General features: G+C 47.2%; 2 protein-coding genes across 8 annotated transcripts in view; one reads left to right on the top strand and one right to left on the bottom strand.

Moving 5' to 3' along the window:
• Positions 1-211: 211 nt before the first annotated feature.
• LOC122542122 (interferon regulatory factor 3-like) lies at positions 212-20369 on the top strand. Of its 5 annotated transcripts, none has more exons than XM_043679512.2 (9): positions 212-347; positions 4281-4446; positions 5212-5383; positions 7562-7662; positions 10363-10417; positions 13398-13637; positions 18135-18500; positions 19325-19446; positions 20125-20369. In XM_043679512.2, exons 2-9 carry the CDS (start codon positions 4282-4284, stop codon positions 20338-20340), a joined length of 1437 nt encoding a protein of 478 aa, XP_043535447.2. In that variant the 5' UTR covers positions 212-347; position 4281; the 3' UTR covers positions 20341-20369. The 5 variants fall into 5 exon arrangements, with proteins under 5 accessions (XP_043535447.2, XP_043535448.2, XP_043535446.2 ...); XM_043679513.2 differs by having other exon boundaries at positions 342-471; positions 10366-10417; XM_043679511.2 differs by having other exon boundaries at positions 342-471.
• A 1041-nt stretch (positions 20370-21410) lies between these two features.
• scaf1 (SR-related CTD-associated factor 1) overlaps positions 21411-27632 on the bottom strand; it is a 43309-nt gene continuing 37087 nt past the window's right edge. For all 3 annotated transcript variants that reach the window (XM_043679508.2, XM_043679510.2, XM_043679509.2), the window contains exons 11-12: positions 27006-27134; positions 21411-24275 (exon numbers count right to left, since the gene is read on the bottom strand). In XM_043679508.2, coding sequence (XP_043535443.2) covers positions 24093-24275; positions 27006-27134 — 312 coding nt within the window. In that variant the 3' untranslated portion in view covers positions 21411-24092. The remainder of the gene's footprint in view (positions 24276-27005; positions 27135-27632) is intronic.

Below are 27632 nucleotides of genomic sequence, written 5' to 3'. Positions count from 1 at the left end.
ATCTCTAGAAGGGCAGGGGTTAAAACGGGTTAAACCATCCCCACCCCCTGGTGCTGTGTGATTTTTAACTTTGTACACCCCAGTCCAACACCGGCACCTCCCCATCACGGTTTCCAGAGATGAACTTTCTAACTTGCACTCTAAACAAAGGGCGGATAATCCATTTTCTGCGTCACGGGAATTTCTGCTGGTAAACTTTCGCTCTTGGGCAATTCTGAAATCCACAACAGCAGAGCTGGGGAAACTTCCCTTTAAGACTTCGAGCGATACCAGAGGAACTGATGTCAGGGAAGGTGGAGCTGGCTGGCGTTTATTAGCAATTGGCTGGCCAGAGGAAATCCTGAAGTGTAAGTAAGAAGTGATCTGGTTCTGGGGGGGGGAACTAGCCCAGAAACCTGGCATCGCTGTGTCCTGCAACAGTTCAGTGGCTGCTGCAAGATTGGAGTAGACCCTTTGAAAATAAAGCTCCAGGTAAAGATGCTTTCGTTCACTTCCCTGAGGTAGGACGGAGAGGGGGGGCTGCGGTTAACAGTCCTCGCCGGAGAAACAGATCGATCTCCAGCAATCGGTGGTAATAAAACAGGTGGAGGGAGTGAGGGCTGCAGGTCGGGGTCAAAAAGGGTGGTGCTGGAAAAGCACAGCAGGTCAGGCAGCATCCGAGGAGCAGGAGAGTCAACATTTCGAGCATAAGCCCTTCATCAGGAATGAGGCCAAAGGGGACTGAGAGATGAATGGTAGGGTTGGGGCTGGGGGAAGGTAGCTAGGAAGGTGATAGGTAAATAAAGGTGGGGAGCAATGGTGATAGGGTGGAGCGGATAGGTGGGAAGGAAGATGGACAGGCCAAGAGGGCGGCGCTAAGTTGCAGGGTTGGATCTGGAATAAGGAGGGTGAAGGAAACCAGTGAAATCGGCTTTGATTCCGTGTGGGTAGAGGGTCCCATGGTGGCTCAGTGGTTAGCACTGCTGCCTCACAGCGCCAGGGACCAGGGTTCAATCCCAGCCTCGGGCAACTGTCTGTGTGGAGTTTGCACGTTCTCCCCATGTCGGTGTCGGTTTCCTCCAGGTGCTCCGGTTTCCTCCCACAATCCAAAGATGTGCAGGTCAGGTGAATTGGCCATGCTAAATTGCCCACAGTGTGAGGTGTATTAATCAGAGGGAAATGTGTCAGGGTGGGTTACTCTTCAGGGGGTTGGTGTGGACTTGTTGGGCTGAAGGGTCTGTTTCCACACTGTAGGGATCTAATCTTAGAAGATGAGGTATTCTTCTCTCAGTAGTCTGATGGTTAGGATTTGGCAATGGACAAGGCCCAGGGCCTGCATGTCCTTGGTGGAGTGGGAGTGGGAGTTGAAGTGTTCGGCCACAGGGCAGTGGGTTGATTGGTGCATGTGTTCCAGAGATGTTCTTTGAAACATTCTGCAAGTTGGCGTCCTGCCTCCCCAATGTGGAGGAGACCATGAAAATCTCTGTCGAATGTAGAAGAATCCTTTTGGGGCCTTGGATGGAGATGAGGGGGGAGGTGTGGGCGCAGGTTTTACACCTCTCGCAGTGGCAAGGGAAGGTGCCAGGAGGGGAGGGTGGGTTGGTGGGGGGTGTGGAGCTAATGAGGGAGTTGCGGAGGGAAGGGCCTCTGCAGAATGCTGAAAAGGGTGGTGAGGGAAACATATCTCTGGTGGTGGAATCTGTCTGTAGGTGGCAGAAATGGCAGAGGAGGCTGCGTTGTATTCAGAGGTTGGTGGGATGGAAGGTGAGGACCAGGGTGGGGATTTCTATCATTGTTGTGTTTGGAGGGGTGGGATTGAAGGTGCAAGAAGTGGTGGAGATGTGCTGGAGGGCATTGTTGATCACGTGGAAGGGGAAATTGCAGTCCTTGAAATAGGAGGCCATCTGGGATGTCCTGAGCAGATGCAGCGGAGGTGGAGGAATTGGGAGTAAGGGTTAACGTTTTTACGGTAGGATGGTGGGATGGTGGAGGTGATGAACGTTTCTGCAGGAATCGCCAATGGTCGACATGCAGACACGTTGGCTGCATTGCTGCGCATGCACTGGGGCGGGTTGACAATGTCATTCATCAGATGCCATGCGCAGCTGTGATGACATCACCACCGCGAGGCGCAATGATATCATCTCCACATATAGTGATCCAATGGCCTCTTTCTGCATCATAATGGTTCCGCGATTAACTATAATGAGTATCCTTTGCAAATAATAACCCCTTTTAGCCGTTTGCTTTAAATTTTATCATTTAGCTCAAGTGGTTGAACAGCTGGTTTGTAATGCCAACAGAGTGGGTTCAATTCCCACGCTGGTGAGGGACTCTCCTTCTCACTGTCTCCTCTCGCCTGAGGTGAGGTGTCCCTCAGGTTAAAATCCCACCAGTTGTCTCTCTTTCTCACTCTGCCTCCAATGAGAGAATAGCCCTATGGCCTGGTGGGACTATGGTAACATAGCTCTTTTTCATTTGCAAACACAAGGGAAAGGAAAAAGTGCAGCACGATGGCTCAGTGGTTAGCACGGCTGTCTCATAGCGCTGGGAACCTGGGTTCAATTACAGCCTTGGGTGACTGTCTGTGTGGAGTTTGCACATTCACCCTGTGTCTGCATGGGTTTCCCCTCAGTCCAGGGATGTGTAGGTTAGGTGCATCAGCCATGGGAAATGCAGAGTGATGAGGGTGAGCCTGGACAAGAAGCTTATCAGAGGGTCAGCAGGGAGTTGATGGATCAAATGGCCTGCTTCCACATTCTACGATTCTTCTATGAAAAAGCACAGGACACTCTAGTTCACAGCCTTTATGAAATTCAGGGTTGCTTCATTAATGGATTGGCAAAATATCATGCTTGGATTTGGAGCTGGGAGTCTAAGAGCCATAAATGTGCCCAATGCAGCTAGATCTAACTCCCTACAGCTCCAAATTCCCCTCCATTTCCTGACAACAGGGTTAAAGTTCAGCCTGATATTTTCAGTGCTGGACAAATCGAGGAGAAAGTGCAGGCGATTATATTCTTGGATGATTTGAGCTGGTAATTATTCCCATCAGTACAAAGAAAGTAACTAAGGGCACTTGTGGCATAGTTGTAATGTCCCCCCTCTTGAGTGGAGGCCTAGGTTCACTCCCAACTTGCTCTAGAGCTGTGCAATAACGTCTCTGAAAATGGGTTAAAATAAAAAAAAATTCAGAGCAAGAGGGGTCCTCTTGTGGTACAGTGGTAGTGTCCCTACCATGGTGTAATGGAAGGCATTGTGAGGAGGGGGAGCAAATTTACTCGGGACACTTAAGGTGCAGGGGTAGTGTCCTTACCCCTGGACCAGCAGGCCTGGGTTCAAATCCCACCTGCTGCAGCGGGGTGTAATAACATCTCTGAGCAGGTGGACCAGAAAACATCCAAACAGACAATCTGCTCACTATGTCTGTGGAATCTTGCTGTGCATCTTGTGGCTCGCTTCCAAGGAACTTCGGTGGCAATAAAGCATTTTGAGGCATCTAGTGGCTGGGACGGTTGCTATGTAAATGTATGCCTTTCTTTCTTGATTGAGTGGACGCTGAGAGGTGCTTCCCTTAGTTACAGGATCACAGTCTTGGGGTAAGGGAGTGGCCTTTTGCCTCACTGTAGGGATTCCATGTATGATCATGGAGCTGAGGAACATTGAAGAAAGATCTCAGTTGATGTCAGAAAATCTGTCTCGCGTTGCGTCACATTTTCCAAAAATGTCTTTCTTGTCCTCTCTGTGCTGCATACTCCATTTCTCTCTTCATCACCAACCCCACCCTCGCCCACCCACCAGATTATTCCTCCTCATTGCTTTTGCTCCAGCGCTTCAGCTCCCTGGGGGCATGATGGCCTAGTGGCATTATTGCTGAACTATTAATCCAGAGACCCAGGTCATGTTCTGGGGACCCAGGTTCGAATCCCACCAGGGCGGCTGGTGGCATTTGAATTCAATAAAAGGATCAGGAATTAAGAGTCTAATTTGATGACTCTGAATCTGATTGTTGGAAAATCCCATCTGGTTCACTAATGTCCTTCAGGGAAGGAAACTACTATCCTTACCCAGTCTGGCCTTCATGTGACTCCAGACCCAAAGCGATGTGGCTGGTTCTTAACTGCCACACTGAAACAGACACTTTAGCCCAACTCGTCCATGCTGACCAGACATCCCTAAATTAATCTAGTCCCATTTGTAAGCACTGGCACGTGTCTCTCTCAACCCTTCCTATTCATATATGTCCATATCCCATGAACAAAATTTTTAAAAATTCCTACTTTTTCCTTTGATCCCGACAGAATGGGTTCCCAGAAGCCGTTGTTGTGCGATTGGCTTATTGAGCAGATAAACAGTGGGCTGTACCCTGGCCTCTATTGGCTGAATGCGGAGAGAACTCGATTCCAGATCCCCTGGAAACATCACTCGAGGCACGACGTTTCTGAAGATGACTTCAAAATATTTGAGGTGCAGTTGTGTCAACTTCCTACTTGTCCAAAAATGATTGGTGGCTTGATTTTTGAAGTAGTCCTGATTGTGTCGAATTCTATTCTCCTGCTTTTTAAAAAAGACCTATTGGCATGTAGTGCCCGTAATGGACTCTGTGTGTGAATATTGGGTTGTCTGCACAGGACTGATGGTGGATAGTCGTTTTTAAAAAAAGCAAGAAAAAAGTCATGGTGATTCTGAAGGTGGGAGAGTCGCTCAATTGTGTGTGATAGCACTTCTGAGTACATAGAAAGAGAAACAAACTTGTATCCATTAATTCAGCCGGGTAACATTTCTTACTGTGTAACTATATAGAATACCAAAGTGAAAAATTGAAAGAACTGTGGATGCTGTAAATCAGGAATTGTTGGAAAAGCTCAGCAGGTCTGGCAGCATCTGTGGAGAGAAATCAGGATTGTTGTTGATTTGTTTTTTTTAAAAAAAATAAAGGCTCAGCTTGTGATGGCCGGGAATTGAACCCGGGTCAACTGCTTGGAAGGCAGCCATGCTCCTTCCACCAGTGCTGTGAGAAATCAGGGTTAATGTTTCAGGTCTTGACCCGGAATGTTAACTCTGATTTCTCTCCACAGGCACTGCCAGACCTGCTGAACTTTTCCAGCAATTTCTGTACAATCCAAGATCAGTAGTAATAGTTGCTTAAGTTCCTGTTTATTCAAGACTGTGAGTCTGTGTGGAAGCTGAGTTCAGCAGGGTAAGGATGAATACATTTTAAATATTCCGCAGGCTTGGGCGATAGCAAGTGGCCGATATAAGCCAGGGATTGATGTTCGTGACCCTATTGTATGGAAGAGAAACTTTCGCAGTGCTCTGAATCGGAAGAAGCATTTTCACCGCGTGGTTGACAGTAGGAATAATTCTGAGAGACCTCACCTGATTTATGAGATCCAGAGCATTGGTGAGTATTCTGCTCTCTCAAGGCTACAAGAGACTATGTTCTCAAGCCTCTGGAATGGGGCAATTTATTTATTATTCTGACTGGACAATATTTAGTTGCCTAGTTGCCATTGGGAAGGTGGGGGTGAGCTGCCTTATTGAACTACTGCAATCCATGGGCTGGAGATAGACTCACAATGTCCTTAGGGAGGTAACTACAGGATTTGGACCCAACGACACTGAAGGAACGGCGATATATTTCCAAGCCAGGATGGTGAGTGGCTTGGAAGGGAACTGGCAGGAGGTGGTGTTCCCATGTATCTGCTGTTCTTGTCCTTTGGTTGAGGACAAAATATTCCAAGAAGGAGTTCGATGTAGTTCTTAGGCCTGAAGGGATCAAAGGGTCTGGAGAGAAATTGGGAGCAGGCTATTGAGCCACATGATCAGACATGATCATAATTGAATATCAAAGCAGGTTTGAAGGGCCGAATAGCCTACTCTTGCTCCTGCTCCTCTTTTCCCTTCTGGGTGGGTGAAGTCATAGTTTGAGAAGGTGCTGTCGAAGGAGCCTTGTTGAGTTTCTGCAGTGCATCTTGTCGATGGTACACACTGCTGCTATAGAGTGGAGGGAGTGGATGCTTCTGGGTGTGGTGCCAATCAAGCGGCTGCTTTGTCCTGGATGGTGTCAAGCTTCCTGAGTGATGTTGGGACTGCACCCATGCAGGCAAGTGGGGGGTGTTCCATCACACTCCTGACTTGTGCCTTGTAGATTGTGGATAGGCTTTGGGGAGTCAGGAGGTGGGTCACTACAGTATTCCCAGCCTGTGATCTGCTCTTGCAGCCACTGTTTGTGTGGTGAGTTCAGTTGAGTTTCTGGTCAATGTTAATCCCCAGAATGTTGATAGTGGGGGATTTGGTGATGTCAAGGGGCAGTGATTAGATTGTCTCTTATGGGTGATGGTCATAGCCTGGCATTTGTGTGACATGAATGTTACTTTCCATTTGTCAGTTTAAGCCTGGATATTGTCCAGATCTTGTTGCATTTGAACATGGACTGCTTCAGTATCTGAGGAGTCACAAATTGTGCTGAATATCCCCACTTCAGACCTTTATAGTGGAGGGAAGGTCATTGATGAATCAGCTGAAGATGGTTGGGCCTAGGAGACTAATGTGGGGATTCGGGGCACTTGTGGTGCAGTGGTATTGTCCATAACTCTGAACCAGGAGGCCCAGGTTCAAGCCCCACCTGGCTCAGAAGTGTGCAATACCATTTCTGAACAAATTGATTATCAAGTATTGACTCTGAGGAACCCCTGATGAGATGTCCTGGAGTTGACGTGACTGATCTTGAACAACCGTGACCATCGGTGTGCCAGGTATGACTCCACCCAGCAAGGAGATTTGCTCCCGATTCCCTTGAACCTGCCCAGTCTTCAGACTTGGGTATCAGATTCAGCTCTGACAAGGGGTCATTTGACTTGAAACATTAGCTGGCCGTCTCTCTGCTTCTCTCCACGGATGTTGCCGGTCCTGCTGTGATCTCCAACACTCTTTTTTTTGTTTTTGGTCAGATTCTTTGCTGATGCCTCTCAATGGAGAAAGTGAGGACTGCAGATGCTGGAGATCGGAGCTGAAAATGTGATGCTGGAAAAGCGCAGCAGGTCAGGCAACATCCAAGGGGCAGGAGAATCGACCTTTCGGGTATGAGCCGAGGAGGGCTTCCTGAAGAAGGGCTCATGCCCGAAACGTCGATTCTCCTGCTCCTTGGATGCTGCCTGACCTGCTGCGCTTTTCCAGCAACACATTTTCAACGCTGATGCCTCTCAATGACTGAGAAAGCTGGTCGAATTCAACTGTGGATCCATATATGCATCCATCTCATTCATTAAAATCTTTTCAGGAAGGAAATCTGCTGCACTTACCCGGTCTGGTCTACACATGACTCCAGACTCCTGACGATGTGATTGTGATTAACTCTTAACTGCCCTCTGAAGTGGCCTAGGGAGCCACTCGGCCTAAGGGCAATTAGGGATGGACAATAAATACTCCCCAGGCCAGCGACTCCTGAAAGATTACAGAGAAAGACCTGCCATTGGCACTGACATAGTATGAGTGCCTAGGTTTCTGTACTCCCTCCTGCTGTGTGAAGTTATAAAGTTGACTGTGTCTCACTGAAAGCCTTGTTCTTTTTCACTGAAAGGCCAGCAGAGTGGGGCCAGTGCCGAGGAGGAGAGTGAGGAAGTCAGTCCTGCCATCGACAGCGCCAGCCCTGGACTCTCCTCGGGCTCATCCCCAAACGTGGTACGTGTTACAATTTACGACGTTTGATGACCCACTGACTGTGGGGTTTTGTGAATGAGCAGTTTCCAGCGCAACAGTGGGGGCCATTCAGCCCATCCAATCCAAGCTGCTGTTTGTGCTTCACATGAATAAAAGTGAGGCAGTGGCCTGGTGGTATTATCGCTGGTGGTATTAATCCAGAGAGGAGAAAGTGAGGACTGCAGATGCTGGGGATCAGAGCTTAAAAATGCGCAGCAGGTCAGGCAGCATCAAAGGAGCAGGAGAATCAACGTTTCGGGCATAAGTGTTAATCCAGAGACACAGGTTGAACTGTTTGGACAGAAGATGGTGGGGGAGGGTTGGAATTTTAATGTCTGGGGACCCAGGTTCAAATCCTGCCACAGCATATGATGGAATTTGAATTCATTACAAAAAAAGATCTGGAATTAAGAATCGAATGATGACCATGAATCCGTTGTCAGGAACATCCCATCTGGTTCACTAATGTCCTCTCGGGAAGGAAACTGCCATCTTTACCCAGTCTGCATTACAAGTGACCTCATACCTACAGCTGTGTAATTGGCTCTTAATTGTCCCTCTGGGTGATTGGTGGGTGAGGGTCTGTCGGGGTTTAGATGGGGGGTGGGCGGTGTGTTGTTATCTGGTCTGGGAGGCAAGGGAAGAATAATCGACTGAATTACTTACAAAAAGGATACAAAACCCTGTTTGTTCAGTGTTCCACACTTTTCCAGCATTGTTACAAATGAGGGGGAGTTCCCACACTGAGTATTTAAAAATCAAACACCTCTGCGTAGGTTTGAAAATTCTCAAATTCTGAATAAAGTAAAAACAAAATTGACATGGAGCTCACCTTCACTTTGTTCTTTGATCTCTTTTTACTCTCTCACATTTCTTCCACCTGATTTTCCTTCTCCCCTCAGCACACCCACTTGGGCGTCACATCTCTCACTCTTAGCTCCACCATTGGACAGTTCCTCTTCTGCCGTTTTCCCGAAGCTGACCCTTTTTCTTCCGGAGCTTTCTGAAGCGCTTCCTTCTCATGCTTGCGTTTTTCAACAAAACTGCTTTAATATTTCTACCTCGTTTGATTTCTGTAGCTTCATAATGGCCATGGATCTCATCCAGTGAAAGGTGGGACATCATGTTGGGGGTGGCACAGTGGTTAGCACTGCTGTCTCACAGCACCAGGGTCCCAGGTTCGATTCCAGCCTCAGGCATTCTCTCCGTGTCTGTGCGGGTTTGCTCCGGGTGCTCCTGTTTCCTCCCACAGTCCAAAGATGTGCAGGTTGGGCGAATTGGCCATGGGACATTGCCCATGGTTCTAGGTGCATTAGTCAGAGGGAAATGGGTCTGGGTGGGTTACTGTTCGAAGGGTCAGTGTGGACTTGTTGGGCCGAAGGGCCTGTTTCCACACTGTAGGGAATCTAATCTAATCATGTTGAGGTTGTACAGGACACTGGTGAGGCCTCTTCAGGAGTACTGTGTCCAGTTCTGGTCACCCTGCTATAGGAAGGATAGTATTAAGTTGGAGAGGGCTCAGGAGAGATTTACCAGGAAGCTGCTGGGAATGGAGGGTTTGAGTTATGAGGAGACACTGGATAGTCTGGGACCTTTTTCACTGGAGTATAGGGGGTTGAGGGGTGACCTTGTAGAGGTTTATAAAACCATGAGGAGCATAGATAAGGTGAATGGCAGGTATCTTTTCCCTAGAGTGAGGGATTTCAAGAGCGGGGGCATATATTTAAGGTCAGAGGAGAAAGATTTAAACAGACATTAGGGGCACAGAGTAGCTTGTGTGTGGAATAAACTTCCAGAGGAAGTGGTGGATGCAGGTACAGTTATAATGTTTAAAAGACATTTGGATAAGTACATGAATAGGAAATGTTTGGATGTATATGGGCTAAGTACAGACAGGTGAGACTGGTTTGGTGTGGGACTGTGGTTGGTACGGACTGGTTGGACTGTTTCCATGCTGTATGACTCAATGATTCTAGGATCAACTCAAAAGCCTGTCCAGAAGACTTCTTGTCCAATTTGTTCCACTTTGATATCAGCTGATCCTGATGCCATTATGGAACAAGACTAAATGGATTGCTAACTTCCAAGGATTGAACACTGCCTAGTTGTGTAACTGGTCCCTCACTCCTCTCTAATTCCCTGTGGAGACATCTTTCCTGAGTCCACCCAGTCACACACCCCTTTGTAATATTAACAACTTAGATTAGGCCACTCCACTATCTTGTTCCTGGTGGGGGGAGAAAATACTTACCTGGATCTTGAATTGTTCCCCAGAGATCATAAGTTGCCATGGCTACCCACTGAGGCTAGAGGATCCCTTCACAATATTCGATGGCTGAAAGATTCTCGTGAAAGTGTCTGAAATATCTCCACAGAAGTGGTATCCCGACACTAGGATCCCTTTTATTTACAAATGGAGAGTCCTCGACACTGACCTCGCTCCCTCAGAGCCAGCTCTCGGAGTGAACAGAACTTATGACACTCCAGTATATATCTGTCAGCCAGGGCTCCCTGATTGAACCAGCTTAATAGCCCCAATCAGGGAACTCATATGCTATGAGATCCATTGGGCTGACCTTGCTAGAGTCATTACCAAGTTGATCAGGCTTGGAATCGGAGTTGTGTTTTCTGAGGGAGTGGTGTTAGTTCGCTCCGTGGGATAATCTTAACTCTGTCTTTCAGCAGGGGACCCTGGAGAGCAGTTTGCGAGACATGACGATATTCGACTGGGAGTCAGGTAAATAACATTGTTTCGTCTCTATCATACTATAGCTGTCTGTGTCTTTGATATCGCTAAAACCCTCGGCTTTTCCCCGCCGACGCAAATAGTCAATCGCAAGTGGATTTTTACAAAAGGGCACTGAGGCCAATTCAAGCACTGATCCCCCCCGCCCCCAATCTTAGGGTTGTTCAAGATTCAATGGGGTGACCAATTGGTTTTGTACCTTCAGGCATGGGGTGTCGGGCGGGGGCAAACCGTCGCTATCCCTTTGGGGGTAATTAGTTTGCCTTTTCTCCATTAGCTCCATCCCCCTTGCTGACTCAGTGGCTAACACTCATCTCTGACCTCCAAAGGTCAGGGTTCATGCATTGCTTTGGACATTTGAGCAACGAGACTTTACCGTCTGACAGAAAATGGTGGGGGAGGGATGGAATTTTAAGGTTTTTTTTGGTTTTCCCTTAAGTACCTGGAGACTGTGGAACTGAGGGCATCAACAGGAGCATAATGATGGGGTTGAAGGACCAGTCTCCATGGAGATAGGAGCTGGGGTATTTAGAGAGGAAGGGGAAGTGATGGCTTAGCCCTATTATTGCTGAATTGCCAATCCAGAGACTCAAGAAATATACCGGGGACCTGGGTTTGAATCTCACCACAAGGCAGATGGTGGAATTTGAATTCAATAAAAACTTGGAAATGATGAGTCTAATAATAACCATGAATCGATTGTCAGTAAAACTAATTTGTTTCACTAATGCCCCTTAGGGAAGGAAACTGCCATCCTTGCCTGGTCTGGCCTACACGTGACTCCAGACCCACAGCAATGTGAATTGACTCTTAACTGCCTTCTGGGTAATTAGGGATGGGCAATAATGCTGGCCTGGGCACTGAATCCCTCATCCTGTGAATGAATTTAAAAAAAAAGCTCTTCTATTGAAAACCTCAGCACGCAAACTCCACCTTCACTAAAGTACTGAGTTAACCCAACCCCCTGTGACAGATGAACCTGAGTTCTCTGGTTGTGGGCTGGCCTACTGTGAAATCGCCGGGTTATCCAAAGCTAGAGTCTGTCTGCTCTCCTCAACGGTTTGCTTGCATTTCATAATTTAATGCAAACCCCAGTCTGCTCTCTAACCAACCCCCCCTGTTCTGGGGGAAAAACTGGCCCTTTCTTAAAATAAAAACACAGGAAAAAACAAACCAACCTGTCAGGACACAACTCTGGGGCAGGTGAGAATTTCACACACCAGTAACAAGCTGCTGATATGTCTGAACAGGTTAAATCGGAAAATATGTTGTTACATGCTTTTGGAGTAGATTGGACTCAAACCTGGGGCTTCTTGGTGTGAGGTAGGGACACACCGTCTCCCCCAAAATAACCTTACAAAAGACGAGGCTCTTTCCTTTACTTTTAATCCCATATCCAGAAGTTCTCTTACATATGATTGATATGTTATTTCCCATCACCAAATCACCCATTTTGTTTTTTTTCCCCATCTAGTAACCACCAGTAGTAAATCACCCCGTGTTTCCAATCGAATAATATACGTTAAGGGTACACTATCCTATCAAAGAAAACTAGCCCCTAAACATATGCTCCAATGAGCATACACTGCTGTCTGTTATCTGTGGAGCGTGGTCTCGTACATGCTATGGGGCTATTTTGGGTGCTGTAGTAGTGACCCTACTCCTAAACCAGGAGGTCTGGGTTCAAGTCTCACCTGCTCCAAAATGGGGGTAATAACATCTTTTGAACAGGTTGTTCAGAAAAACAGGTCTGGTCCATTCTTAGGGGGTCTTTTGAGGTGATGGTAGTGTCCCTATATCTGAGCCAGGAGTCCCAGGCACAAATCCCACCACTGTGTATAGTGATCTCTCCTGAATACGTTGATTCCAAAATTCTGCTCCGCCCTTAAATAGACCATCCTTGACAACGCTGTAATCCACTGTCTAGCCACTCTCCCTGGCATTGCTTTCGTGGCTACCAGAAACCTGCTCCCGTGGCCCAGGAACTATAAGACCCTAAGGGCAGAAATTAGGCCATTCATGCCCATCGAGTCTGCTCCACCATTCAATCGTGGCTGATAGACTTTTCAATCCCATTCTCCCACTTTCTCCCCGTAACCCTTGATCCTCTTGCTACTCAAGAACCTATCTATCTCAGTCTTAAATATACTCAATGACCCGGCCTCCACAGCCTTCTGTGGCAATGTATTCCATAGGTTCACCACTCTCTGACTGAAGACATTTCCCCTTATCTCCATTCGTAAAGGTCTTCCCTTTACTCTAAGGCTATCCCCTTGCGTTCTAGTCTCTCTTACCAATGGAAACATCTTCCCAACATCTACTCTGTCCAAGCCATTCAATATTCTGTATGTTTCAATTAGATCCCCTCTCATCCTTCTAAACTACAATGAGTATAAACCCTGAGTCCTCAAACATTCCTCATACATTATGTCTTTCATTTCTGGGACTGTTCTCGTGAACCTCCTCTGAACATGCTCCAAGGCCAGTCCATCCTTCCTGAGATATGGGGCCCAAAACTGCACAGTACACTCCAAATGTGGTCTGACCCGAGCCTTGAACCTCAGAAGTACATCCCAGCTTTTATATTCAAGTTCTCTCAAAATAAATGCCCTCACTGTATTTGCCTTCCTAACTACTGACTCAACCTGCAAGTTTACCTTGAGAGAATCCTGGACTAGAACTCCCAAATGTCTTTGCACTTCACTTTGAACTGTCCCTCCTCCAACAATGGAATGCTCCCCCAGGGTATTGAGACTGGGGGCAAGTTAACTTCACCTCAGAGGTTCCACTGAGTCTGGGCGGGGCTGATGGCCTGTCGGGGGTGGGAGGGTGGCCTCGCACCCAGTTGGGATGGTGGCCATTCTCTATGCCACCAGCTGTTGTCCACGGAAGGTCCAAAAGGCCCAATGGCGGACAGCAAGAACAGGAGTGGACCTTGTCGCATATTGATCTGGTGCCTATCTCATCTCAGGGGGCGGTGGAGAAGGAACCATGATGGAAGTGGGAGCGGCCCCGTATTCTTCCGACTGTGCTCTGGATTATGCTGTGGCTCCAAACAACCTGAGTCAAATAGACCCCAGTGGCCAGCCCACTGCCGGTGCAGATGCTGCCTGTGCGATGCCACTTGCAGTCGAAGATCCCAACATGGTCATCCCAAACGTTGGCGAGTTTCAAACACAGATGAGGGGCTATTTCCAGAATGGACACTTCGGTTAGTTTTAATTTTCCGGTCTTTTGTTCTCTCCTTCAGCCTACGCGCTCTGTTCACAAATAGTGGGTATTTAACAGGTTTAACTTCAAGTCCCTCTAACTTCCAGATAGTCATGGTCTGGACAAAGATTGCTGTCTCGTCCAATAAGGAATTCTGATTCTCCTTGGAAGCTGTTAAAGCAGGTCGGGAACTCGTGAAAGGTTCTGTGAAAGTACAAGTTGTATCTTTAATTGCGGTTGTGTGAGACACAAGATTGTAACTGTGAATCCCACTCAGTTACTGATTGTTCCAGTACGGTACTGAGTGAGGGGACATCAGAACTAGGAGCAGGAGTAGGCCATTCAGCCCCTCACACCTGCTCCACCATTCTATACCATCATAGCTGATCTCATCTCAGCCTCAACTCCAAATCGATTGCCATTTGAGGGAGAGAGTTTCAAAACTGGACTACACCTTGTGTGTGAAGGTTATATATCTAATTTCACTTCTGAAAGATCTGGGTGCACCTTGTAGACTTTGCGTGCCAATGGAAACAATTTCTCTCCATCTACTGGGGCAGCACAGCGGTTAGCACACTCTCAGCATCAGGGACCCAGGTTCAATTCCAGCCTCCGGTGACTGTGTGGAGTTTGCACATTCTTCCCCCGTGTCTGCGTGGGTTTTCTCCAGGTGCTCCGATTTCCTCCTAGTCTAAAGCTGTGCAGGTTAGGTGGAGTGGCCATGGGAAATTGTCCGTAGTGTCCAGGGATGTGTAGATTAAGTGGTTTAGCCATGGAAAACACCATGTCAGTGATGGGGTGAGTCTCTGTTCGGAGGGTCTCAGTTCAGACTCGGTGGGCTGAATGGCCTATTTCTGCACTGTAGAGTGCAGTGGTTGTAATGAGGTCAGCCAGGGAGACCTCATGGAATATGAGTTTCCTGATTGGATTAATACTACCAATCAGGGAGTCTTCTGTGCACTTATTTCAAAGGTGTACAGTTAATTTAGCTTTGGAATCCTTCTGTTTGGGGGGAGAAAAGCATTTTAAGCACTAAGAATTGATTTTCTGACATAAAGAATCTTGTGTGTGTAGAGATCTATTGGTTTCATCTTATTTCTTTCGTTTGGCACCAAGGTTTATGTGGTGTCATCCCTCTAGTGGCTGAACCCTGCTACAACAGCCCTCTTCTTTTCTGGGTTACACCATATTTTCCCCCACACTGCTGCTTAACTGCGGTATTTTCCCCAGCACCCATGTTGTGTGTGTGTGCGCAGATGTGAGACACAGTGAAAGACAACAGGTTTACAAATCTTTATTCAGTTTCCACCACCAGGAAGAAAAGAAACACCCGTGTGGCCAGTGACAAACACTGCCCTTCACATCAAAGGGCAGTGCTGTGTGATCAAACAGTGAAGGGGAGGGTAGGGACTAAATCAAAATAGAGTTGGAGGGAGAAATGACGCACTCCACTCCCTGCGGCGCCCACCTCTCCCTGAACAACTCCAGGGTGTTGGTCGACACCGCGTGTTCCTTCTCCAAGGAAACCCGGGCTCTAATGTAACCGCGGAAGAGGGGCAGGCAGTCGGCCCTAACGACCCCCTCCACGGCCCGCTGCCTGGACCTGTTGATGGCCATTTTGGCCAGGCCCAGGAGCAGACCCACGAGGAGGTCTTCAGACCTGCCCTCCCTCCTCCGTACCGGGTGCCCGAAGAGCAGGAGCGTGGGACTGAAGTGCTGCCAAAAGCAGAGGAGGAGGTTTTTAAGAAAATCAAAAAGGGAATGCAAACGCCCACGCCCAACATATACATGGTCCACGGACTCCACAGCGCCACAGAACAAGCAGTTGGGCTGGGAGTCCGTGAACCACCGCAATCTGCGGTTGTAGGGGACCACTGCGTGCAGCACCCTCCACCCCAGATCCCCGAGAGAAAGGGGGAGGACTCCCGCGTAGAGAGCCCTCCACTCGGGATCCCCACCGCCCGGTGGCAAATGGGCACGCCAAGGCGTGTCCGGACGGTGGATGAGGGAGAAGAGGGGATGGTGTGCAGCAGCAGTCGATACAGGGCCTTTTTACGTCCTTTAAAAGGGACAAAATTAAAATTCCGGAGGTGGCTCAGGTTGTAGGGCACAGGCTCCCGCGGGAATTACGGGACCTTGGGGCCAATGTGAAATTCCGTCCGGGCTGGGGTGAGCGCGGACGGGATCCCACCGCACACCTGAGCGTCCTCCAACTGGTGCACTACGTCGGGTCCGAGCACCGCCGTTTTAAGGCGTCGGATGGTGGTGGCCACGTACCGGATGTCTGCCGCTGCCCTGCTGGCTATGTCCTGCGGCAGCGTCCAGCCCAGGCCCCCGGCACCCAGCACGTCCCCTGGTCACCCTCGCCACCATGGCCTTCCCCTCTGACAGCCACTCGAACCCGCGAGAACGGAGGTGCGGATTCCTGAGCAACGGCTCCCTGACGACAGTCCTTTATTCGTAAAAACCCAGCCGCAGAAGCAGGTTCACTCACATTGGAAAGGCTACAACACTGAAAAATACAGACAAATCGAAGCAAAAGGAGAAAGAAACTAAAAAAGCAGAACACAGGAAGACAAATAGTAGAGAGAAACAAACAAGCCCTGTCTTCCATTTCAATAAAAGTTATCCACAAACTTTCAACAACAAATGGAAAGCATGGATAGTGTAGTGAATGACTTCTTCCCTGAATTACAACTATTTAAGCAACATAAACAGCATTAAAAAAACAGGAGTGGCAGAGGTTCTGTTCATTGAGAGAGCAGGAGCAGTGTCAAGGACTCTCCATGTGTAAGTAAAGGGGGACTTGGTGACTGGATTTATAGGGATTCTTTGTACATTCTTGAAGATAACTGGAAACACCACTCAAATTAGCCCTTTTACCGTTGGTCCTCTGTTCCAAGGTACACAGTGCTATTTTACATCACCTCATCTGATAACTTAACCCTTGGAGTACACGACTAGGGTGTGACCCTGGCTGTGAGTGGAATTAATCAGAAGTTAATGCTGTCTACGGGTGAGGAGTTGCTGAAAGTAATTACATTAGTTCTATGTTGTCAGACTGAGGCTGTTCAAGTCTGATGTAGATAGACAGGCAGGCAGATTTTAATTAGGGTTATCAGATCAACCATAATCTCATTGAATGGTGGGGTAGAGTCATAGTCTATGCCGACCAGATATCCCACCCCAATCTAGTCCCATTTGCTTGCACTTGGCCCATATCCCTCTGAACCCTTCCCTCCCGCCCCCCCCCCCACACTACCGCCTAACTGTGGTAGTGCTTATTTTTTCCCCAGCCCCCATGTTGTGTATGTGCAGGTGTGAGACACAGTGAAAGACACAAGGTGCACAAATCTTTATTCATTTTCCACCACCAGGAAGAAAGGAAACACCCAAGTGGCCAGTGACAAGCGGTGCCCTTCACATCAAAGCACAGTGCTGGGTGATTAAACAGTGAAGGGGAGGGCAGGGATTAAATCAAAATAGAGTCGCGAACCCTTCTTATTCATATACCCATCCCGATGCCTTTTAAATGTTGTAACTGTACCAGCTTCCATCACTTCCTCTGGCAGCTCATTCCATTCAAACACCATCCTCTGTGTGAAAACATTGCCCCTGAGGTCCCTTTTATGTCTTTTCCCTCTCACCGTAAACCTATACCCTCAAGATCTAGACTCCCCTACTCCAGGGAAAAGAACTTGTCTATTTATCCTATCCATGCCCCTCATGATTTTATAAACCTCTATAAGGTCACCCCTCTGCCTCCAACGCTCCAGGGAAAACAGCCCCAGTCTATTCAACCTCTCCCTATAGCTCAAACCCTCCAACACCCTTGTAAATCTTTTCTGAACCCTTTCATGTTTCTCCTTCAAGCATCCTTCCAATAGCAGAGAGACTAGTTTTGCATGCAATACTCCAATAGTGGCCTAACTAATGTCCTGTACAGCTGCAACATGACCTCCCAACTCCTATAATCAATACTCTGACCGATAAAGGAAAGCATACCAAACACCATCTTCACTGTCCTGTGTGATGGCTGACTTCTGCTTCTATGTCTCAGAGCATCATAGAATCCTTACAGTGTGGACATAGGCCATCTGGCCTATTGAGTCTACACCAACCCACCAGACCCAACCCCTATCCTACATTTCCCATGGCTAATCCACCTGACCTGCTCATCTTTGGACTGTGGGAGGAAACTGGAGCACCCGGTGGAAACGCGCACACACTGGCAGAATGTGCAAACTCCAGACAGACAGTTGCCTGAGGGTGGAATTGAACCCGGATCCCTGGGCTCTGAGGCAGCAATAGCTAACCACTGTGTCACCCTGGTAACTAACAGTGTGGTCATGGTATGGTAACAAACAAACATGTCTTGTTTTACAAGGTTACAGTTTCACTGGGGTGAAATGAGACACTGGCTCAAAGGTTTGGGATACAAAGATTCACAGTGAACATGGAATATTTAAATACTTACACAAAGCTTGTGTTTCCACAGCAACCGAGTTTGAGATAACAATCTACTATCGTGGCAAGAGGGTGAAGGAGCAGACTTTGAAGAACATCAATGGATTCCGACTGTTTTACACATCGGAATCTAAATACCCGTACCTGGAGGACCTCCAGTTCCCAGACGCAGCCTCCTGTTTGACTGACCAGCAACAAATCGTGTACACAAATGTGTTGTTGGAGGGGATGGGCCAAGGGCTGACTGTGGAAGTGAACAATAATCAGATCTGCGCGCAGAGACACGGGAGCTGTAGGGCCTTCTGGTCAATGACGGAGCACCCCAGCAGTAAGGAACCTCGACAGATCTCCAGCAGGGAGCTCACTGTCCTGTATGGCCTGCCCCAGTTTCATCAAGGTTGGTGCTGGAGTTGACATAGCACACATCTCACTGTCACATTACAGACATCCTCCACACCTGTCACCATTAGACTCACACTTGGACCCTAAGATACAGGAGTAGATTCAGGCCGTTTGGCCCATCATGTTTGCTCTGCCATTTGATCATGTCTGATAGGTTTCTCAACTCCATTCTCCCTGTTAATGCCTGATCAATTGCTAATCAAGGACCTATCCAACTCTGTCTTAAATACACTCAATAACTTGGTGTAGTTTCTACCTTTTCAAAAAGTCAAACCTTTGATCCCAGGCTATGCTTTCAGGTGTCGAGAAAGAAATTGCCACAAAAACCGGGATTATTTTGACAAGAAACAGGTATAAAACTAATGTTTCAGTAATGGTGAGCATCAATTGTTGTAAAAACCCATCTGGTTCATCAGTGTCCCTTCGGGAAGTTCTCCAAGATGGTTTCCGTGATTGCTGACCCACAGAATTGTGTTTGACTCTTAATTGCCCTCTGAAAATAGCCGGGACAGTTAATGAGTTCAGGGGCACTTAGGTACAGGCAATAAATCCTGGTGTTGCCAGCGACACCCACATCCTACAAAAGAATAATAAAACTTTTTCCACATTTTTGTGGAGTCCACTTGTAAGGGCACTGAGGGGAGAGGCGGGTGAACAGGTTGAAGGGAGGTGTAGGCGTGGGAACACAGACAGGGCACGTGGTGAGGTCTGAACCAGCCACTGGTATAAACCTCCGGTAGTTCCATTACTGTTTAGTCAGCACAAGGGCTGCTATTGGGTTCTGCTGCACCGTAAATGTTCCAAAACCTTTCTCCACAGAACTGTGTGCCTTTCTGAACTCTGAGCGTGGCTCTCCGCAGTATTCGATTTGGCTATGTTTCGGGGAGCTCTGGCCAGACTGTGGTGATAGACCCTGGCATAAGAAGATGATCATGGTGCAGGTAAGGCCAGCCTGTGATACCCACAGTGGATTTTACCCCTTGACTTTGGCCTGTCCCTCCCTGCTCCGTTGACTCCACCCTGAATCCAAGGCATCTCTCCCCGTTTCCCCATCCCACCAGTACCACAATCCTATTCCTCAAACTCTGAAATCGCTCTTCCTCTCTTGACAGGGGAACTTTCAGACCCCGTGTAGTTGGGCCAAATGGCCTACTTAGTGTTGTACATTCCACATTATCCAAGCTGAGGGTGGAGATGTTTAAACCCTGCCAGCTGGGAAAGACCTCAGTCCAATATGACAGGGACCGGAGAGTGTTTCCTCAAACATGACCACTGAAAATTTCTACTCAATATCCACTTTCTCTTCGCAGCCTACAACACAACCTCCTGTAACTGCCACTGGAAATGGGAAGAGGCCATTCATCCCCTCAAACCTGTTCTGCCATTCAGTAGGATGGTGGCTGATGTGTTCCTCAACTTGCATTCTCCTGCCTTAGCTCCAGTTTCCTTGCTGTCTATTTGTGGCAGGTTACATCAAGTGGTGTGGGGACACTTCAAAGGTGCGATGAGCTGCCCAGGGGCACTGAATGCCCAGAACTACAATTAGCGTCAAACATGTTTTAACTATGGCAGGGGATTCCAGCCGCTGGACTGATGGGTTCTTCTTCCCCTCCTTTCAGGTGACACCTATAACCTTCAAGCTGTTACATGAACTGGCACACGGAGTGGGAGCCTCCTCACTGAATGGTGATTCTATAAACCTCGAGCTTTCTGACCCCCTCTCCTCCTCCAGCCTCCTGTCTATACTGGAACAGTGCATGGATGTCGAGTACACAGACAGTACCTCCCTTGGACAACTGGTCTCTGATGACCATTGCGGTGACAAGAGGGAGTGACTGTATCGAAATAAACACATTAATCCAGAGAGACTGGGAGTTCAAATTTCATGATGATGGGGGTTGGGGGGGGGGGGGGGGGAAGGGGTGGATGAGTGAAATGATAAAAATTTATAAAGAAAAGTAATCCGGCAGTGGTTTGGGAAGTGATTGTGAAACTGTTGCATCACTGTAAAAGCCCAACTTGTGTCGATAGGCTGGGAAGTGAGAAACTATAGGTGATCCAATCCCACACCAATAACACTTGACTCATAACAGCCCCTCCGAAAGGAGACCCTCGGTCATACCAAGCTGTCAATCACTGGTCAGGAAAGCCCACAGGAGGGGCAATAAACATCAGAGAAAGGGTGCAAGCCTAAGTATAGGCAAAGTGCTCCAGATCAACAGAGAAATGAAGGGAATCGGAGAGGCCAGCTACTAACAATTGAAAACCAAAGCAGGTCAGTGACTGTGGGGAGGACAGGCTCAATTCTGAAGAGGCTTCACTGGAAACCTTGATGTATTTATGTAAATAACATTCCTATCTTTCCATGGGGAAACCCTGCTGAGAACTGGGCTTGGCTGAATCCATGGCACCACATGCCAAAGGCAAAAGTTGCTAAAGCAGCCAGTTTTCAAATTCTGACTGTGGGTCCAATTATGCATTTATTTCTATCCTGTAATTCCCCCTTTGAACGCTGTGAAGTTTCAAACGCATGAATCAATGAGCTTCTGGGAACAGATCTGCTACCAGTATGCACTCTGAAGCAAAGGTATACATGCTTTGTCCGTACATCAGTCACGCAGAGGCTGCTGCTGGAGTTAGGTTTCCTCCAGGCATATAAAGCTATCTCTGAGTTGTTTTTCACAATGTGCCACAGCACTGGAATGCAGTGGTCCCAGGACTGCAAGTAGGCAAGCACTTGCCTGTACAGACCTGCTCCTCTCACTAGCTCACTGCTGGTGAAGCCAACACTGCTGTCCTTGTTGATAGCCCAGAATCAACTTGTGCCAGGCAGAGAGAGAGCACTAAATGAAATAAAATGCTGTCTCATGTCTCCTACTGTTTTTCAAAGAGACAAGCACTCCTGTTCTGTAACAATCTGACTTTTATTTTTACAATATTCTCAATAACAGGCAGATAAATACAATATTAGCACGGCTGATGGAGCACTGAGCTGTCTACCAAAACTGATCATCTCCCCACCAATCCAACAACAACTGGCCCATTATCACTTCTGGGTGGGGATGACTGTACAATTGGAATTTATTTCTCTTCAGATAGAGATTCAAACTTTTACAATGATTTCACTTTGCCTGATTTTATCAAGAGCCACGCAAGGGGGAGGGAATCGCTGTTTTTTTAAAAAATAATTGTCCGTTCCTTTTCTCTTTGGCAACTGACCCCTGCTGCGGGACCCACTTCATCCAAAGCAGCATCTTTGCTGATTGCCCAGTGATTTATTTCATCGTTGGTGCTGTGATGTCAGAGACTGCCAGTCACATTGGTGAAAGGACACAGTGGGAATTGTAGGAAGAATAACAAGTAAAACTCTGAAGACATTTCACCTCATTTAGCTCAGCAAATCCTAACATCAGTGTGTTCCTCATTTCAGCGGTGCTAATACTGTTTAATAGTTCTATTTTTATTCAGGGTGGGAGGTGTGGAAACATTAGGGCGGGCCCCCTCAACTGCGAATATAAACAGCCCAAATAAATTAGTTGTTTTACAAAACAGTTTGTCCAATTTTCTTGAGGCAGTGAGCTTATTTCTTTTAACTAAAAAAAATTGTTTTTAATGAGATACTGTAATTTCACAAGGGGGGCCCTACTGCCTCCTTTTAAATGTGCATTCTTTATTACCTAGTATTTAAAAAGGCCAGCAAAACCCCAAATATCAATATATATATACTCCTTGGGTCAGTGAAACCTGCTTTGGTTCCACAGACACATACGCACGCACGCACACACACACTCACACACAGTCTCATTCATCAAATAACCACCTTTCAACAGACACACACACTGGCAAATCCATCCAGAGGTATAGACGACATCAAACGACAGTCAGACAAAGGCTGGGAATGTTGCACTGTCATCACACTGAATTTCTCAGCCCACCCACCCTCCCTCTCCTCCCCAGCTTCATCACCTCCCTCCCCCACAAACCACTCCTCGAAATTACAGAATGTACAGGACATAGCCCCAGCTTAAATCTTAAACCCAGCCCCTTATCACATTGCCAGAAATGACATAAAGCAGGTCACACATACAAGACGACTGAACTTCTTTGCACCTTTGAGCTAGACTGTTCCTGTGCAGAAACAAAAAAGCAAATTACAGCAACAGAGTCAGATGTGGCAATTCAACCTTGAGGTGCGCAACGGGGGTGCGATGCCTAGCAAGTTGCCTGAGTTAATCCCGTATTCTATAACATGATTGGCAGCAGATTGAGAGGGGGGTGGGGTGTGAATATGGGAAGGGCATGGGGCACAATTGCTGACTAAAAGCGCTAAAATTAAAACAGCAGTGTTGCCTAAATTCCCTCTCAGAAACCCAGAGAGACCGCGGGGCAGGGGTGGTCACAGCCATTTGATTGCCCAAGCTTACCATAAAATATCTGGGTTCAAAATCTTTTGGTGTGTTTTTTTTTGGTTGGAAAAGTAATTGCCAGAAATTTCAAATTAAAGGTATTCCTTCATTCTTCATGAGGGCTCCTCAATTCTGTCTTGGGGATGAGACTCTTAACCCTCGCCAGAAAGTCTGAGCAAGTCTTCTAGTCCCTTCTGTGGACCTTGTGCCTAACGTCTGACACTCACAAATGGTTCTGTGGGAGAAAGATGGTGGCATAGCGTTGTACCAGATGTGTGATTAGACAGTCCCTAATACAGAATAAAACAGCCCCATTCTCCAAGAACTAACACTCACTCTACAACAGTGATTTGCAGCGGATGAAAATACTTTGGCCATAGATGCCTCATGGGCCACTAACTCCAGTATTGAGTGGATGATGAACGTAAAAGTGTCCAGAGACTGCAGTCCTGAAACAGTGCTCACCAGTACAATCCTTATGACTTCCCTAGTTAAAATACGCAAATGAAAATACTTAAATCAATTCCCCTCTGCCATTTTCCAACATTGTACTATACATGTGTGTATATATACTTTTGTAAAAGAAAGAGTAGAATAGCATAGACATCAACAGGAAAAATCATTTCTCTCTGATACATTGCCTTCTCTCAGAATGGCTGACTGTGTAATATCGTTTATTACCATTTAAAAGACAGTGCAGCTGTATGGAATTCACTGACCTACAAAAAAACTTCATGCATGAAGAAAATGGGAGGGAGGGAAGGGAAGAAGGAAGGAGGAGGAGGAGGAGAAGGAAGAGAAAAACAAATAAAAACCAACAGGACACGGGAGGAGATGAGAAAGCTTGCCAGTGGCTCCTAACTTATATACAGCGATCAGGAGATACAGTAAACAGTTCTTAAAAGGTTCTTTTTTTGTCCTTTACTTTCCAAGAATATTCTGCCCCCTCCCTCCCTCCCTCCCCACCCCTCAGCATTTCATTAAAAGTGTCCCAAGTTTCTTACATCTAATTCAGGATCATTAGGCACTGCCACAATGAGATAAACCCAGGAACGTCAGAATGACTTTCTAAAGTTTTCTTTTTTAAAAAAAAGTCTTCACACTTATTAAAATGAAAATAAAAGGAGGTGCGCAAAATTATTGAATTCTGGTAAATAATAAAAACTGTCTCTCGTTCCCGTTTACGTCTGTGCTGAGGCTTTTCCATGTTTGTCTAACTTCCCGGCCTCCTTCCCGTTGCTCTGGCGTCCTCCTTCTTCGGGTCTCTTGCTGTGTCTTCGTGCATACTTGTATTTCTCCACGTACGCTTTCACCAAGTTGGCAACTTTGACAGGGTTGATTTCGCCACTTTTACTGTGGCAGATCTGCAGCAGAGAGAGGTGAGGTTCGGTTCGGTTCGGCTGAGAATGGGCACTTTCGGTAGGTAACAATACCTGGACAGCGCAAAAGTGAGGACTGCAGACGCTGGAAACCAGAGTTTAGATCAGAGCGGTGCTGGAAAAGCACAGCAGGTCAGGCAGCATCCGAGGGGCAGGAAAATCAATGTTTCAATGATGAAGGGCTTTTGCCCAAAACGTCGATTTTCCTGCTCCTCGGATGCTGCCCGACCTGCTGTGCTTTTCCAGCACCACTCTGACCTCAACAATACCTGGACAACCACTTGAGTTTAAGCTGATAGGCGGCAAGGAACATTCGTGTCACACAAATACTAGGAAATGACCATCTCTAACAAGGGAGAAGCTAACCATCTCATGACGTTCAATGGCATCACCATCACTGAATGGCCACCATCCTGGGTTACCATCGATCAGCAACATATTTGGACCAGCCACGTAAATACTGCAGCTTCAAGAGCTGGTCAGCGAGTGGAAATTGTACAGAGGAACCCTTGACTCCAGAAACCTGTCCATCACTCGGCTTATGTCAGGGGTATGATGAAATATTCCTAAATTGCCTGAGTGAGTACAGCTCTACAAATACTCAGAGAGTTAGGTGATACTGTGATTTGGCCAAGCTAAGTGGGCAGATACGTGACAGATGCAGTACAATGTGGATAAATCTGAGGTTATCCACTTTGGCCGCAAATCCCAGCAGGGAGATTATTAGCTGAATGACCATAGATTAGGAAAGTATAATGAGACCTGGGTGCCCTCGTACACCAGCCACTGAAAAGTAAGAGGTTGGGATATCTGGTCGGCATGGACGGGTTGGACCGAAAGGTCTGTTTCCATGTTGTACATCTCTATGACTCTATAACTGCAGGTGGTGAAGGCAGCAAATGATTATGTTGACCTTCACAGCAAGAGGATTCATGTACAGGAGCAGCAATGTCTTATTGTAACTGTACAGGACAGCAGGGAGACCACACCTTGAGTATTATGTACAGTTTTGATCTCCTTATATGAAGGAGGAAGTTCTGGCTATGGAGGGAGTGCATAGAGCGTTTCCCAGCTTGATTCCTGGGATTTGGGGAGGGTGTATCATAAAGCTGGGCTCCTCTTCTGCAGTAGAGAGCACCTCAACCTCCCTGCCTAGACCCTTCTGCCCTCCAGACACAGTTCCCCACCCACTTTCTCTCAACACTCGAGTGTCCTGTTATTGACTTGAGCAATGTGAAAACTGATGTGTTTAGTGCGATTAAGGGACCCATGGAGCGGAATACAATAAACCTGCAGAGGGATACAGACATATTGATTAAGGGGACAAGTTGTAAAATAATGGAGTCAGCATTGAGAGTGAAGAAATTCCTCGTCACCTCTGAGTTGTGAATCTCTATTGCAGAGAATTGGGGCTGCTCAGTCCACTAATAAATTGAAACTATAGGTGTTGGAATTAAGAGGCGTGGGATAGTGTGGGAAAGTGGAGTTGAGATGGATCAGTCATGATTTTGATTAACAGTGATTAATAGTTTCCAGCTCCTAATGTTCAAGTTTTGTAGAAGGGTGTCTTGTCTCTGATGTCATTTCCTGTCTATATATGAACATACCCTTTCTTCCGTCTTCCATCATCGGGGGGGTGACTGAAAATTACAAACCCACATCAATTTAGGAATTCCCTAACAAAAATACTTCTCACATTTGGTGGAAGGGCTAGTCTTGAGAGTATAACCACCATTAATAACTTTTATTACATCAGCGTAAGCTATGACCCACCAGTCTTTTTACAGCCCAGAACATAATGTCGATTGTTCCTTCACTGACATTGGGTCTGAATCCTGAGATTATCTCCTTAGCAGCACAATGGGTGTCACTACAGCGGTTCAGCTACATGCCTCACCACCAACATTTTACAAAATCATGAAGGGCATGGATAGGATAAACAGACAAAGTCTTTTCCTTGGTGTGGGGGAGTCCAGAAGTAGAGGGCATAGGTTTAGGGTGAGATGGGAAAGATATAAAAGAGACCTCAGGGGCAACTTTTTCACGCAGAGGGTGATATGTGTATGGAATGAGCTGGCAGAGGAAGTGATGGAGGCTGGTACAATTGCAACATTTAAAAGGCATTTGGATAGGTATATGAATAGGAAGGGTTTGGAGGGACATGGGCCAGGTGCTGGAAGGTGGGACTAGATTGGGTTGGGATATCTGACCGGCATGGAGGGGTTGGACCGAAGGGTCTGTTCTGTGCTGTACATCTCTGTGACACTATAACCTCTGAAGAGGTAACTAGGAACAGCAATAAATGCTGGTCTCCCCAGTGAAAAGGTGATGACTTTCCTCAGAGACCAGTCACATTCGGAAAGATGGAACTATAAATTGCACAGCTAGCAGTCTGGCATGTTGGAGCCCTTTGGAGACTAGGATCCAACAAAGTTTATTTTTATTCTATAGGAGCAAATTACTGCAGATGCTGGAAACTGTACTGAAAACAAAAATGCTGGAGATCCCAGGGTTTCAGACAGCATCCCCGGATGATCCGCTGTGATCTGCAGCATTTTAGTTATTTTTATTCTGTTTCAGTTCTGACACTTAGACCAAGAGAAAGAGAACTAATGACAGTCAGTACATTTTAGACTGAGTTGGGGATGGGTGTTAACGTTCTCACCATTTTGAGTCACTGCAGAAACCATCCATCAACAGTTGAGAAGGGCTTACCTTGTGTACGGCTTTGCGGAGAATATCTTTGTAATCATCCTTGTTGATCTCCTTTTTCTGATAGAAGGGTTTGATGGCGAGTTTCACCTCCTCCACTGCACGCTCCTGCGTGTGCAGCTTCTTCAGGTACTGCGACCAGAGGGAGAAACACGGTCAGCACGCATCCTCTCTCCGTGAAACATTTTCCCTCGTCTGCCCGAGCAGCTCAACCCAAAGTGGGCATCCCTTCTGTCACCGAGCACAGACCGGTTAAGCACGGGTGTGTATCTAAAATGATACTGTATATATTGTGGATGGGGTGCAGAGGAGATTTATTGCCTGGGATGTAGCATTTCAGTGATGAAGAGAGGCTGAAGCTCAGATTGTTTTCTTTGGTGCAGAGAAGGTTGGAGGGGGAAAGGGGGGAACCAGATAGAGGTGTATACGATGATGAGGGGCATGGACAGGAAGCAGCTGTTCCCTTCAGTCAAAGGAGCCAGAACAAGAGGGCTCACTTTCAAAGTGAAAAGCAAGGGGTTTAGAGGGGATTTGAGAAAATGCTTTTGTCACCCGGAGGATGTTGGGGTGGAATGCACTGCCTGGGAGGGTGGTTGAGACACATGAGCACTTGAAGGCTATGGGCCTAGT

Source organism: Chiloscyllium plagiosum, unplaced genomic scaffold, assembly GCF_037043375.1.
Source record: "Chiloscyllium plagiosum isolate Xiang-an unplaced genomic scaffold, Cpla_swu_hap1 HiC_scaffold_33, whole genome shotgun sequence".
NCBI lineage: Eukaryota > Metazoa > Chordata > Chondrichthyes > Orectolobiformes > Hemiscylliidae > Chiloscyllium > Chiloscyllium plagiosum.
This window is presented reverse-complemented; position numbering and strand designations above follow the sequence as displayed.

Excerpts from the sequence above, each read along its gene's own strand:
- LOC122542122 (XM_043679512.2), top strand. The coding sequence starts at position 4,282 with ATGGGTTCCCAGAAGCCGTTGTTGTGCGATTGGCTTATTGAGCAGATA. Across the intron at positions 4,447-5,211 it reads ATGACTTCAAAATATTTGAG|GCTTGGGCGATAGCAAGTGG; the intron begins GTGCAGTTGTGT and ends AATATTCCGCAG. Across the intron at positions 13,638-18,134 it reads TTTCCAGAATGGACACTTCG|CAACCGAGTTTGAGATAACA; the intron begins GTTAGTTTTAAT and ends GTGTTTCCACAG.